Source organism: Caretta caretta, chromosome 1, assembly GCF_965140235.1.
Source record: "Caretta caretta isolate rCarCar2 chromosome 1, rCarCar1.hap1, whole genome shotgun sequence".
In the NCBI taxonomy this organism is placed as follows: Eukaryota; Metazoa; Chordata; order Testudines; family Cheloniidae; genus Caretta; species Caretta caretta.
Window position 1 is genome coordinate 176,092,475 of NC_134206.1, and position 14,932 is coordinate 176,107,406.

At 46.0% G+C, this 14,932-nt stretch overlaps 1 protein-coding gene across 2 annotated transcripts in view; it reads right to left on the minus strand.

Annotated features, from left to right (window-relative positions):
* The window catches only part of CXADR (CXADR cell adhesion molecule), a 54,228-nt gene extending 39,720 nt beyond the window's left edge, over positions 1–14,508 (minus strand). For both annotated transcript variants that reach the window (XM_048868434.2, XM_048868433.2), the window contains exon 1: positions 14,361–14,508. In XM_048868434.2, coding sequence (XP_048724391.1) covers positions 14,361–14,415 — 55 coding nt within the window. In that variant the 5' untranslated portion in view covers positions 14,416–14,508. The remainder of the gene's footprint in view (positions 1–14,360) is intronic.
* Between the last annotated feature and the right edge of the window lie 424 nt (positions 14,509–14,932).

The following is a 14,932-nucleotide window of genomic DNA, read 5'->3' on the forward strand; positions in this document are numbered from 1 at the left end:
CAGCAGTGCCACATGAAACTTAAGGAGCTTAGGCAAGCCTACCAAAGAACCAGAGAGGCAAACGGCCGCTCGGGGTCAGAGCTCCAGACATGTCGCTTCCATGATAAGCTGCATACAATTCTAGGGGGTGCCCCTACCAGTGCCCCACATCTGTATGTGGACTCCTGCAAGGGGGGAAGTCTCACACAACAGGGATGAGGATTTGGGGATGAGGAAGATGAGAAGGGGGAGGTTGAAGATAGCGCACACCAGGCAAGCGGAGAAACCGTTCTCCCTGACGGCCAGGAACTGTTTATCACCCTGGATCCAATACCCTCCCAAACCGGGCTCCCAGACCTTGAAGGCGGAGAAGGTACCTCTGGTGAGTGTACCTTTGTAAATACAATACATGGTTTAAAAGCAAGCGTGTTTAATGATTACTTTGCCCTGAAGACTTGGGATGCATTCGCGGACAGAACAGCTACTGGAAAAGCCTGTTAAAGTATCTGGGGATGGGGCGGAAATCCTCCAGGGACATCTCAATGAAGCTGTCCTGGAGGTACTCCCAATGCCTTTGCAAAAGGTTTCTGGGGAGGGCAGCCTTATTGCGTCCTCCATGGTAGGACACTTTACCACGGCAGGCAAGTAGCACGTAGTCTGGAATCATTGCATAACAAAGCATGGCAACGTGTGGTCCTGGTGTTTGCTGGCATTCAAGCAACATCCGTTCTTTCTCTCTCTGTTATCCTCAGGAGAGTGATATCATTCATGGTCACCTGGTTGAAAAAGGGGAATTGTATTCCGGGGACTTTCCTACTGGGCTGTTTGCCTGTGGCTGAAAAGAAATCATCCCCGCTGTTAGCCATGTGGTGGGGGGAGGGTTAGTTGGGTTTGTGCTGTACGTTAACCCGAAAACATCAGCCCCTCCTTTTAAATGGCCAATGTGTCTTTTTCAATTTTAATCTCCCTTTTTTTTTCCTCCCACAGTTGCAAATGTTTCAACCCTGCGACTAGCATCTCCGTTCCAGAGGCTAGCACAGATAAGAAGGTAGAAAAAAATGCACTCACAATGAAAATGTTCTCTGAGCTCATGCAGTCCACCCAAACTGAAAAAGCCCAGCAGAATGCGTGGAGGCAGACAATGGCAGAGTCCACGAAAGCACAAAATGAACACGAGAACAGGAGGGACACGCGAGAGGACAGGTGGCGGGAGCAACAAGAGAGGTGGCAGGATCAAGAGGAAAAGTGGCAGCACCATGATGAGAGGAGGCAGGATACAATTATGAGACTACTGGAGGATCAAACTGATATGCTCCGGCCTATGGCTGAGGTGCAGGAAAGGCACAGACCGCCACTGCAGCCCCTGTGTAATCAACCGCCCTCCTCCCCAAGTTCCAGAGGACTGCCCAAGACAGAAGGCTGGCATTCAGTAAGTTTTGAATTGCTGTGTGGCCTTGTCCCTCCCTCCTCCCCCACCCCACCCGGTGCTTCCCTCCTTCCCCACCCCTCCTGGGCTACCTTGGCAATTTATCCCCCCATTTGTGTGACGAATTAATAAAGAATGCATGAATTTCAAACAACGACTTTATTGCCTCTGCAAGCGGTGATCGAAGGGGGAGGAAACAGCGGTTGGCTTACAGGGAAGTACAGTGAACCAAGGGGGCGGGTTTTCATCAAGGAGAAACAAACAGAACTGTCACACCATAGCCTGGTCAGCCATGAAACTGGTTTTCAAAGCTTCTCTGATGCGCAGCGCGCCCTGCTGTGCTGTTCTAACCGCCCTGGTGTCTGGCTGTGCATAATCAGCAGCCAGGCGATTTGCCTCAACTTCCCACCCTACCATAAACGTCTCCCCCTTACTCTCACAGATATTGTGGAGCACACAGCAAGCTGTAATAACAATGGGAATATTGGTTTTGTCGAGGTCTAACAGAGTCAGTAAACTGCGCTAGCGCGCTTTTAAACGTCCAAATGCACATTCTACCACCATTCTGCACTTGCTCATCCTATAGTTGAACAGCTCCTGACTACTGTCCAGGCTGCCTGTGTACGGCTTCATGAGCCCTGGCATTAAAGGGTAGGCTGGGTCCCCAAGGATAACTATCGGCATTTCAACATCCCCAACAGTTATTTTCTGGTATGGGAAGTAAATCTCTTGCTGCAGCTGTTCATACAGACTAGAGTTCCTGAAGATGCGAGCGTCATGTACCTTTCCCGGCCATGTTGATATCGGAGAAACCTCCCTTGTGATCCACCATGCTTGCAGTACCATTGAAAAGCACCCCTTTCGGTTTATGTACTGGTTGCCTTGGTGGTCCCAAGATAGGGATCTGCGTTCCATCTATTTCCCCACCACAGTTAGGGAATCCCATTGCAGCAAAGCCATCCACTATAACCTGCACATTTCCCAGAGTCACTACCCTTGATAGCAGCAGCTCAGTGACAGCATTGGCTACTTGGATCACAGCAGCCCCCACAGTAGATTTGCCCACTCCAAATTGATTCCTGACTGACCGGGTAGCCATCTGGCGTTGCAAGATTCCACAGGGCTATCGCCACTCGCTTGTGAACTGTGAGGGCTGCTCTCATCTTGGTTTTCCCTGCCCGGAAGCTCAAGAATACCAAGTCACAAAGTTCCATGAAAGTGCCCTTACGCATGCGAAAATTTCGCAGCCACTGAGAATCATCCCAGACATGCAACACTATGCGGTCCCACCAGTCTGTGCTTGTTTCACGGGCCCAGAATCTGCGTTCCATGGCATGAGCCTGCCCCATTGCCACCAGGATGGCCAAACTGCCGGGGCCCTTGCTTTGAGAGAAGTCTGTGTCCATGTCCTCATCACTCTTGTCACCGCGCTGCCATCGCCTCCTCGCCTGCTTTTGCAGGTACTGGTTCTGCATGATGATGCGCAAGGTGTTTACAATGCTCATAACTGCCACGGTGATCTGAGCAGGCTCCATGCTTGCCATGGTCACCCAATGTACACATCCATGAACCTGCCATGGTGAGCCACTAAGGCTTGCATCACCACTGAATAGTTTGAACCTCTTTCCATTATTATGCATTTAGATTTGTTTGAGGCTGCCATAAAATGTGTACATAAATTCAATGGCTCATACGGTTTGGGAGTCCCAGCTATTTAAATCCTTAACCGTGCACCTCTTCAACACATTATATGCCCTACAAATGTCCAAACTTCACTCATCATAGGCTTCCCACTGCCAAAATGGTGCCATATAAGTAGCAACCGTCCACGGTAGCCAGCTTCCACAGGGCAACTGCCCCTCTTTTCCACACAAAGAGGAGCTCTTATCCATAAGGTATGGAATTCCCCAAAGAGATACTGTAAAATCCATTACATCCTGAAGTTATGCAGACACTGCTGCTCATCATAGGCTTCAAGAATTCCGTCTGTAGTTATGACCAAACACAGAAGTGATGCTCTACCGACTGACACCACTGTCTGCAAGTTCAGTGCAATGTTGTCTACTCCAAGCATGATGAATGCATGACTGGTGAATTACAAATTCCAAGAACTAATCTTCCTTCTCAAGCTGTCTATGTGAAGTGTTAAAACATCCTCCCTCCACCACCTCATAGAAGCCTCAATAGTTTCACAGAAGTTCCAGCAGAAACCTCTTCTTGTTAAACAAGGAGAACCAAGTCTTCACCTGTGGCTCCATTTTATAGAAAGGACTAGGAAATGGTACCAGAAGTAGGGAACCTATGGGATTTTCCCCAGTAAATTGGGGAGAGAGGGAGAAGAGGTCAGACTTCAACATTCCCCTTGGCTCCAAGATGGCCTTTTGGAAACTCTCAGAAACCCACAGCCTCAGACAGCTGTGCCAGGATCTGTGGGATAGGTATTCCAAGGGCAGATAAATTGTCATCAGATGGTACAGCACTAATGAGAGTTTAGGGCAGAACTGCAGCTGACCTGCACCTGAAAAACCATAGCTAGGGTAGACATTGTACTGCTAATATTTACACTGGTGCTATCCCACCAGTTCAATTACAAAGGGTTACATTGTCTATTGTAGGCAAGGGCATTTAATTTAATTTAACCACACATACGACGAGTGTAGCTTCAAACTGCATAGTCAAGAGATACTGGAAACATATTTCTGGGTTGATTTGTATGTCACATAGACATATCTAAATTCTATTATACCTGGCATAACATGTTGCATTTGTCATGGATTATCCCACACTATTCCCTCTCAAAAAATCAGAACAAAATTCTCCCCAATAACCCAATAATTCAGGTGTACAAGACAGTTAACTCTGCCTGCCCAAAATCCATTCCCCCACATTTACCTTGTTGAATATACAAAATACTTATATTACCAGTGCCACTCAAGTGGGATTTTACAAGACTGCAATAATGGTAACAGCATCAAGAGGATCACCACACAGAATCCTCAAACACTGTTACAAACCACTGTTCTTTATCTAGAAATGTTTCTCATCTTAGTGATATGGCAGCACTTCTGATTTACTCCCATGTACCCCAGTCACCTGGAAATCTGCAAACCAACCCAATTTTCAACTCATTTACACTGAATCTTAAACTTAGTCTTCAAGAGCAAGGAACAAAGACGCTTTAGTCTCCTTTTTACAGTGTAAATGTTGCTAGTTTTTCTACTTATTCATATTACAGAATGTCTAACTAATGAATACAGTGAATTCTTTTTAGAATTAATAGCATTTCAAATGGGTGTTAATGGACAATAGATTCTATGGGTCAGCCATTAGCTTGTAGTACATATGGCTTATCATCACACTTTACCATCTTATGCCTGTATCTTCTTCTCAAAATAGGTTTTAGGTCAGGTCTATACTAGGAACATGTTGCCACTATAGCTATACCAGTATACTATACCAACATCACACTCCTAGCACGGACACAGTTTATACTGTCAAAAGCATGCTTTTGCCACTATAGCTTATTCCAACTGCACTCTCTCAGCCCTCAACTCCAAGCAAAATAAAACTATACCAGCAAAGTGCAGTTTTGCCAGTATAACTGCATCTACACTAAGGGTTTTGACATCGGTGCCTACTGCCCTAGAGAATAGAGGAAGAAAAAGCAATAGGCAAACAAACAAAAGCAAATCAGACTAAATTGCCTTTAAGATTCACAATTTCAGAAGCAACTACCCTCTCTACTTTACAAACTGATTTTATTTAGCAAAAGTGAATTGACTGAACTGTTTTAAGAAACCTACTTTTGATCGTTTTAACCTTAGAATGTGCTAGTGTACAAAAATAACCAAGTACAGACTCTGTAAAATGTGGTATTCTGACCTCAAGCAGACCTGGTTAGAAAGGAATGACAACACAGAGGTGTTAAAAGGTTTGGTTATTCTAGAACTGCTGAGAGATAAAGTGAGTCCACGGGTACTGCCTGTAGTGATGGTAGATGGGGGAGGGAATGAGAAAAAGCAGAAAAGTAGTCAGAGAAAGGTCAGTATAGATACAAACTAAACAGTTTTAACCTTACCATCTGAAGCTAAAATTCTCTATATTTCCCCCAAGTCAAGGGAAGATTTATCTGTAAATACTAAGCCAAGATATTACTGTATGTATTATAACTGAAGATTTGAAGCAGGAACTCCAAATTTTTGCTGAAGTGGGATATATTTTTCCTTCATAAACAAGAAAAGTGAATCTGATGGATTTGTTCCAAATTGCTATTCATAAGATTATTTCTTATCTCTCTCAAAAACAATAATTCAACCTGTTAAGTTACTTAAGATGATTATACGCATGCCAGCGAAGTTTGTTTTTAAGGGGGAAAAAATCACCCAATTGACAGAAAAGCCAACTCTCAGCAAACAATCATGAAAAATCAGCTAAAAGCAAGGGTCGGAAAAGACAAAATCCTCTACCAGAGAATAAACCAGAGATAATGCAGTGACTGAAAAAAAGTATTCACCCGTTCACCAGTAGCAGGTAGGAAGCTTTCCCAGGTAGGTTGCATGGAGAAGGAGCTAAGCCACCAATTTCTGCAGAATGTAGACTTTCATTTTAACATATCTAGCTTTTATGACTGCAAAGATATGCTTCCATATGTGAACAAATGCACTACCTGTCTTTGAATCCAGAAAGCAGCAGCAAGTGAAATTTACTAGCTTAGTCAGTTTCACAGCTGCTTTACAGAAAGCTGAAGGTAACCCAAATCCCATATGAACCACTTAGCAGCTGCTTGGGAAAGTGAAGCAACAAAAGCAGTCACTAAGGCCTTGTCTACACTGGCAAGTTGATGTGCAGTAACGCAGCTTTCTGCGGTATAACTCCTGAGGTGTACACACTGCCAAACAGTTGCAGCGCTATAAAAAAAAAAAAAACACCCCGATGAGAGGCATACAGCTTTCTGCGACGGGATACAGCACCTTGGTATCAGTGTAGACACCCTGGTTGACTACAGCACTGCGATTGGCCTCCAGGAGGTGTCCCACAATGCCTGTTCTCACCTCTCTGGTCATCGGTTTGACCTTTACTGCCCTGCTCTCAGGTGACCAACCGTGAGCCCCACCCCTTAAATTCCTTGGGAATTTTAAAAGTCCCCTTCCTGTTTGCTCAGTGACACACGGAACGGTCTCAGTGCATCTTTCCAGGTGGCCATGCCTGCTCCATGCACCAGGCGATCCCCGCTTTGGAGCAATGCCAAGCTGCTGGACCTCATCAGTATTTGGGGAGAGGAGGCTGTCCAGACCCAGCTGCACTCCAGCCATAGGAATTATGATACCTACGGAAGATGCCATGATGCATGACAGAAAGGCGCCATGACCGGGACACACTGCAGTGCACGGTCAAAAGTGAAGGAGTTGCGGAACGCCTACCACAAGTCACGGGAGGCAAACTGCTGCTCCAGTACTGCGCCCACGAGCTGCCGATTCTACAAGCAGCTGGACGCAATACTCGGTGGCGACCCAACCTCCACTGAGAAGGCCACTGTGGATACTTCGTTGGCTCACGTGCCAGTCGAGAGTGGACCGAGCCAGGAGGAGGAAATCTTGGACAAGGATGTGGAGAGGAATGGGGACCCAAAGGCAGAGGACGACTTGGAGGTCAGAGATGCATGTAGCCAGGAGCTCTTCTCTACCTCAGAGGAGGATAGCCAGTCACACCTGTCGGAGCTTGGCAAAGTGCAAACAGGAGAGGAGGCCCCTGGTAAGTGGTTTTGATTTTGGGAATCGCTGAAGCAAGTTGTTGGGGGCAAGAGGCTTGCAGAAAGCAGACTTGTGTCTGTATGATACACCTACCACCACATGCCTAGTCTGAGTGGCAGAACAGGGTGTTGACTGACTCCCTCACTTCACGGGAATCTGCCTCAGAGATCTCTACGAAACTCTCATGGAGACACTGGGCAAACCGCTGCCGCAGGTTCTTTGGCAGAGCTGCTTTGTTTCTTGCCCCATTAAGGGTAACTTTCCCGCAGCACTCTGTCAATCACGGGGGGGAGGGGAGAGGGAGATGGGGAACAGACACCATTGCTGTACACAGTGGAGAGGCATAAGGGCCAAGGCAGAAGTCGCAGTCTTGGAAAAGATCCTTCCTTGATTCCCTGCTCACCCTCAGCAATGAAATATCTTCCATAATCAACACAGCCTGTGGAAAATGTGGGAACAGTAATGATTACAAGGCCCCCGCTACAGTGCTGGCTCTCCCCAAAAGCCACGTGCCCAGTGTACAGTATGGACCTGGAACACTGATTTCCCCTGCCCCAGCGGTTACTCACCATTTTGTGGGTCTTGTGGCTCATGTGTGCATGCCTGGGGCCAGCCAGTTAGTGACAGGTATGTGAATAGTGGTTGTTTTAAATCACTGAATCAGTGGTCTGTTTGTTGCAAACAATACTGTTTCTGTAAAATGTTGCATTTTGACTTCACATATATGACCTTGGGAGCCCAGCCTCCCTCTTTGTTACCGCCAGCTGAACAGCTGTGCAGAATTAGAAAGCGGCTACAAAGAACTGAAGAGGACTTCCTGCGTGATGTCATGATGCACTCTGCAGCTGAAAAACAAGAACTGAAGGAGTGGCGGGACAGCGAGAAGAGGGACCGAAAGGAGAATGTGGCACGCCAGAACGAAGCCACGGAGCAGCTCTTAAATGTTATGGACACGCTCCAGGTGCTACTAGCACTGCAAACCGAGCAGCTCCACGCCCACCCTCCCCTACAGCAGCTGTCGCAAAACTCTTTCCCATGAGCCTCCCAGACACTGCCAACACACTCCTATTAACTTCCTGGCTCCAGTCTGCACCCGCTGCATTCCACTTTTCCCTCATCACAGTCTAGCACTGAACACTCCCAGTACCCACTGCACTCAACATCTATCCCTCTGCAGTTTAGCCCCGCAGAAGTACAGTACCTGCTACACTGTACTCCCAGGGAGAAGGTTGGATGATACCTGGACATACACAAATCTTTAACCATCCCAGGACCCCACGTCCTCCTGAAACTCTTCCTTCTCCCATCCCCCTCAGTGCTGATGTGTTTTTTTTGTTTTTGTTTGTCTCTCTCCTCCAGTTGTTGTTTTTTAATAAAAGAATTGTTTTGGTTGAAAGCAATCTTTATTCCATGAATTGAAAACAAACAGAGCCCTGCAAAGCAACAGGCAATTTTCTTAAACCTTCACAGTGAATCGTCTGCACCAATCACAATCATCTCCTAGCATTACATGCACTGCACTCCTGAGCATAGCCACAAATATTAGTGGCTTTCAGCTTCAAATTGCTGTCTCAAGGCATCCCTGATCCTTATGGCCTTGTGCTGAGCCCCTTTAATAGCCCTAGTCTCTGGCTGTTCAAATTCAGCCTCCAGGCGCTTGGCCTCAGCGGCCCAGCCCTGAATGAAGCTTTCACCCTTCCCTTCACAAATATTATGTAGTGTACAGCATGCGGCTATAAACATAGGATTATTGTCATTGTCCGGGTCCAGCCTCCTATATCAGCAATGCCAGCGGGCCTTTAAATGGCCAAAACCACACTCAGCAGTCATTCTGCACTTGCGCAGCCTGTTGGTTGAACCGCTCCTTGCTGCTGTCAAGGTGCCCAGTGTATGGCTTTGTAAGCCATGGCATTAAGGGGTAAGCAGGGTCTCCCAGGATCACAATGGGCATTTCGACTTCTCCAATGGTGATCTTCTGGTCCGGGAAGAAAGTCCCTGCTTGAAGCTTCCTAAACAGGCCAATGTTCCGAAAGATACGTGCATCACGCACTTTTCCGGACCAGCTTGTGTTAATGTCCGTGAGACACCCATGGTGATCCACAAGCGCCTGGAGAACTATTGAGAAACAAACCTTTCGATTAATGTATTTGGTGGCTAGGTTTCTGGTGCCAGAATTGGAATATGCATGCCATCTATCGCACCTCCGCAGTTAGGGAAGCCCATTTGTGCAAAGCCATCCACAATGTCATGCATGTTGCCCAGAGTCATAGTCTTTCAGAGCAGGATGAGATTAATGGCCCTGCACACTTCCGTCAACATGAGTCTAATATCACCTTTCCCACTCCGAACTGGCCAGTCTGGGGTAGCCAGCTTCCACAGTGCAATCGCCACACACTTCTCCAACAGCAAGGCAGCTCTCATTCTCGTGTCCTTACGCTGCAAGGCTGGGACGAGCTCATCACACAGCTCCTACACATCAACCAGACTGCACATGTGCTATCCCCACAGAATAAATAAGCATGATCTATTCCAAGGCTGCAAGAGTAAGCAGAACTCTCCCTGAAATTGTTCCTCTTGGTGGCTGGGAGTCTGTGGTGCCAGGCACCAGAACTATGAACAGGGAGCTCTGAATCCTCCACTGCTGGTGCTCAGGCTGCATGGAGAAGGAGCTAGCCTGATTGGAATGCAAAAGGATGATGAGCTAGAGGGAAGGTGAAGAGAGATTGAGATAGGATCTGTGAAAGAAGAAAATGATAAAGGGGTCAGGATGTAAGGGTCTGTGACTATTAAAGCACAATCCAGAATTGAACCCAGGATTGGACTGTCTCAACAATCTTCTGCCAATCAGCAAATACATGTGAAACTCATTGGCAAAGTGTGTGGGTCACCTCCTTCCAGTCTGGTCCATAGAGAATTACAACCGACTATTGCTATCAACTAGTCCCTTAGCTCAAGTGGCAGAAGTCTGTGCTTTAGAGCCAAACTCCAAAGATTCCAACCCTAATAATGATCAGTTTGGGTGTCATCACCCAATCCCTGCAGGCAAAATGTGTGCGGGGGGTGGGAAGGACATGGAGCTACATTTGTGCTGACAGCTACAGATGGATTTTTTTCTTTTATTTCAATACATCAGCTAAAATCAACGTTTACCGACATTTCTTCATTTAAACCAAATCCAGCTATGCCTAAATACAGGAAAGATGTGGACAAACTGGAGAGAGTCCAGAGGATAGCAACAAAAACGATAAAAGGTTTAGAAAACCTGACCTATGAGGAAAGGTTAAAAACCGAGTATGTTTAGTCTTGAGAAAAGACGACAAAGGGAACCTGATAAGATATTAAGGACTGTTATTAAGGGAACTGCAATCAATTGTTCTCCATGTCCACTGAATGTATGACAAGTAGTAATGGGCTTAATCTGCAACAAGGGAGATTCAGGTCAGATATTAGGGAAAACTTTAACTCTAAAAGGTAGTCAAGCTCTGGAATATGATTCTACGAGAGGTTGTGGAATCTCTATCATTGTAGGTTGATTTGGTCCTGCCTCAGCCCAGGTGTCTACAGGCAGTGCTAAAACATCCTCCTTCCACCACCTCACAGAAGCCTCAATAGTTTCACAGAAGTTCCAGCAGAAACCTCTTCTTGTTAAACAAGGAGAACAAACTCTTCAACTTTGGCTCCATTTTATGGAAAGAACTAGGAAATGGTACCACCAGCATGAAACCTATGGGATTTTCCCTAGTGAATTGGGAGAACGGGGAGAAAAGGTTAGACTTCTCAAGATCCCTTCCAGCCCTACATTTCTGTGATATTTGGGGTTTTTTTCCCCCAGTTTGCTTTAAAAAAAATTAGGAAATTACTTCCAAAAAAACTACTTTACGAGAATGTAAGGTTCGAAAGTCAAGTACTCAAAAGCTGGGAAATGCCAGAATTAAAGTTGCCCATGCAGCCTTAATTCAGACCCCTGGTGAGTATGCCTTATGATATAGTCTTTAATTACATGATCACACACTTTTTTCTCCACATGATCTCTGCTTAATTCAGTGCACAGGATAGGCAGTGTCCTAGAAACAAACCACAGTTGCATAGAAAACAAGGCTATTGTCTGTAGTACTTCTGCATCATTTGTTTCAGAGAAGTTGGAATGACTGAATAAAGCAGGGGACTACAGAAAGAAAGGATAGTCTCATGGAAAAAGCAGTTGAATGCCACCCTGGAGAACTGACTTCTATCCCCCCATCTCCCACAGGGTTTCTAGATGATGCTGGACAAATCACTTAAACCACGGGTAGTCAATATGCAGACTGAGGGCCAAATCCAGACTGCCAGACACTTTTGAATGGACCATGAAATCTTTTTACCTACTTACTTATCATTATCGTTATTGCAGTGCAAAAAATGTTTCTCTGAAGTCTGGACCTTGACAAAAAATAATTGACTACCCTGACTTAAATCAATTTATTCACAGGCAGCCACTAATCATTTGTTTCGAATCCTAATTTTTCAAGTGCCCAATCTGACATATTCGGGGCCTGATTTGCAGAAGAGCTGACCATTCACAACTACAGTGGAAGTCATTACAGTCTGGACATATAACGTGTTAAATACCCTGAAAAAAATCAGTCCCCTGGGTGCTTCAAACTGGGATCCCAAAATTAGCAGGCTCTCTCTACCTTAATCTCTTTGTGCATCAGTTCCTCATCTGTAAAGTGACCACAGAATACCACATTACCTCACTGAAGTGTTATGAAAATTAATTAATTAAAGTTTATGAAGCAGATTAATATTACAATGATGAGCTCTGTAAGAAAAGCCCATGAGGAAATTAATTCTGTATTCAAATCAGAGTGAGAAGGGTGTACAATAAGATAGACATGGGAAGACAAATCAAAATGTTGAATAGCTGCTACTCATGGAGTTAACAGAACCCATTATGTGCACAGGATGAGGCAGGGGACCTTTGAAAAGATAGTCTTTAATTACATGACCACATGCAACACATACAACAAATGGGCTGAATTAAAGTTGGACTATGCAGCATTAATTCTGTCATCTCCTAACTTTTTGAGTGGTTGACTTTGCAACCTTAACATTCTTTAATATTTTTAACGTAATACTTATATTTTAGTTCAAGGTTGAAGTAACAGACACATTTGCAAGTCACACTTAAAGATGATCGGAATCTGAAAACTATTTTGCAATACTGTATCCATAACCACAGCATCTCCTCAACTTGATACCTGAATACTTGAAGACTAAATCATTGTCACAACTGGGAAAAGATTATCTGAGAAAACCTGTAGGCCAAAATACTGAAAATAATCATTTAAATATACTGTTCATTCAAAGGAACATAAATTATTTGGATTAAAACAATATTCTTAATTGGAAGAAGGCAAATACAAAACAGAAAGCTAAAATTTACCCTCTTTATGAAATTATCTAAATAGAGACTGCGTACTGAACATTGATTACTGCTCTTTCCAAATTCAATTTGAAAGCAACTGTTCAAATCGCCTTTAAATAAAAAGACAGATCGGAACTATAAATTGTATTTTCTGCTACTCGGTTTCAAATTAAACAACAACACATTGTGTCATTTACTTCCATTTTATGATAAGGAATCAACGTAATGTGCTAACAGTTTTCAAATGATAGTAATTATATACACTGGTACAGTTTAATGATTTACAAAGAGAAAGTAATGTAAGTATTTTTTCCTATGAACAGTTTTCACTTGAATCAAGTGTTTTGTGCTCAAACTTCACTCTGGGCAGAACTGTCCAAGAGTCTCAAAGAAAGCAAAGAAGTTTCTAAATGCACAAATTAACACCAGTCAGTCAATCCAGATTATACACAGTGCCTATTTGAAGTACATGGAAAATATTTTTAAATGAATCTTAATTAATCCCTGAACAAATGTAATATATTCAGTAAAGCAGATAGCAAAAAGCAAATCAGCCATATATTTTTACTTGAAGTTGACAAAAAAGTTTCCAACTCATGCACTGTCACACAAGAGATTAGATTTGGAGATTCTACTATAACAAATGTTGATCCCATGAGTAATTCCCCAACACAGCTGTGACATCAACAATGGCATTAACATTTCAACAGGAAACAGACAGAGTCATCCTAACACTTCTGAAAAGCATTTTTTCTAACTTTTAACCTCCCCAGGTGTTTCACAGGTCTTTTGTATTACATCAAAATTGATGCAAAATTGTAAGAAATATCTGAAAGTTTTGAAAACAGAAAGTGTTTCAACAGATAACTGTAGCAGTTTCCTAAAATTAGGTGGAATTAACAAATAAGTGTTTGAGGCAAACTATAGTGAACACATTTTTCTGAGGAAACAATGAACCAGTTGTTTAAATAGTGCCATTCCCTAACATTTCTATAATTTGTAAAATAACTGCAAATAAATTGAAAGAATTAAACTATGCTTATCCACCTTTTATCAGCCAAAAGAAGGAGCTGTTTTAGGAACACTTAGTGCAACATGCCTCCTCCTTTTGCTTAATTAACTCTTGCTTTTGCTCCAGACGCTGCGAACAAACCAAAGTATTTCCAACTACAGTAATTTATAGTCTTTGCTTGGACTTCTACCCCAGGAATGTAGTCATAACGTGTACTACTCGTTGTGAAAGTTAGCTCTGCCCTGAGCTTTTCATTTAATCCACGTTTCCTACATTGCAGGTTACGGAGCCACATGTTTACACGGATCACGCCGAAAGCCACAGAAAGACCAAAGCCCCGAAACGCGCGGCAAGGCGCCACGCGATCTCTTTTTCAGGCGGGTCAGGGCTGGGAGAGCGCCGAGGTGGGTCTGGGCTCCCGCACGGGGCGCCCACCGCTCGCACCCTGCCCCGCCGGCAAAGCCACTTCCCGGCTGCGGGATCGCGGCGCACGGAGGGGACAGCGCCCCGGGCAGGGGCACCGAGAATCCAGCATCCGCAGCAGCCCCCCGCCCCGTCCCGCCCGCAGCACACGCCGGACCCGGCGAGCCCGCCGCTGGCGGGGGACGGGGGCAGCACCGTGCTACACACCACACCCCGTCGGGGGTTGGGGGGGGGGAGACCCCGACAGCGAGGAGGTGCCGGGGACAGCGCCCCCCCCCCCCCGCGCCGCCTAGGCAGCCCCGACCGGAGCGGCACACGGGGGGCGGGGGGACACCCCGGCACCAGCCCGGGCCGGGCTCTCACCTGCGCAGCACAGCAGGAGGCTCCCGAGCAGCGCGGCCCGCAGCGGCAGCTCCATGGCGGGGCAGCAACGGTCGCGCCTCGGCGTCCTCCTCACAACACGGCGGCTCCCAACGGACACTCCCAGCAGGTGAACGACGGCCCGTCACTTCCGGCCAGCCACAGAACCAACCCCCCCCCCCTCCACCCCCAGGCGCCCCCCGCCGCGCGCGCACACACCGCCCAGGCGCTGCCCGCTCCGCCCCGGGCGCCTCTTCCCTCCCCCTCCCGGGACACACACACCCACACACCCCCCCAGAGGCGGCGGCTGCTGCCCCCGGGCAGTCCCCACCGCCTGAGCAGAGACGAGCGACAAAGACAAGGAGGAGTCCTGGTGGCACCTTAGAGACTAAGCGATTTATTTGGGCATGAGCTTTCCTGGGCTGGATCCCACTTCATCAGATGCCCCACGAAAGCGGATGCCTAATTTAAACGTGTTAGTCTCGAAGGTGCCCCAAGCACTCCTCACTTGTTTTTGCTGATACAGGCGAACACCGCTACCCCTCTGAAACTAGAGACAAAGAGTCGCTGACCCG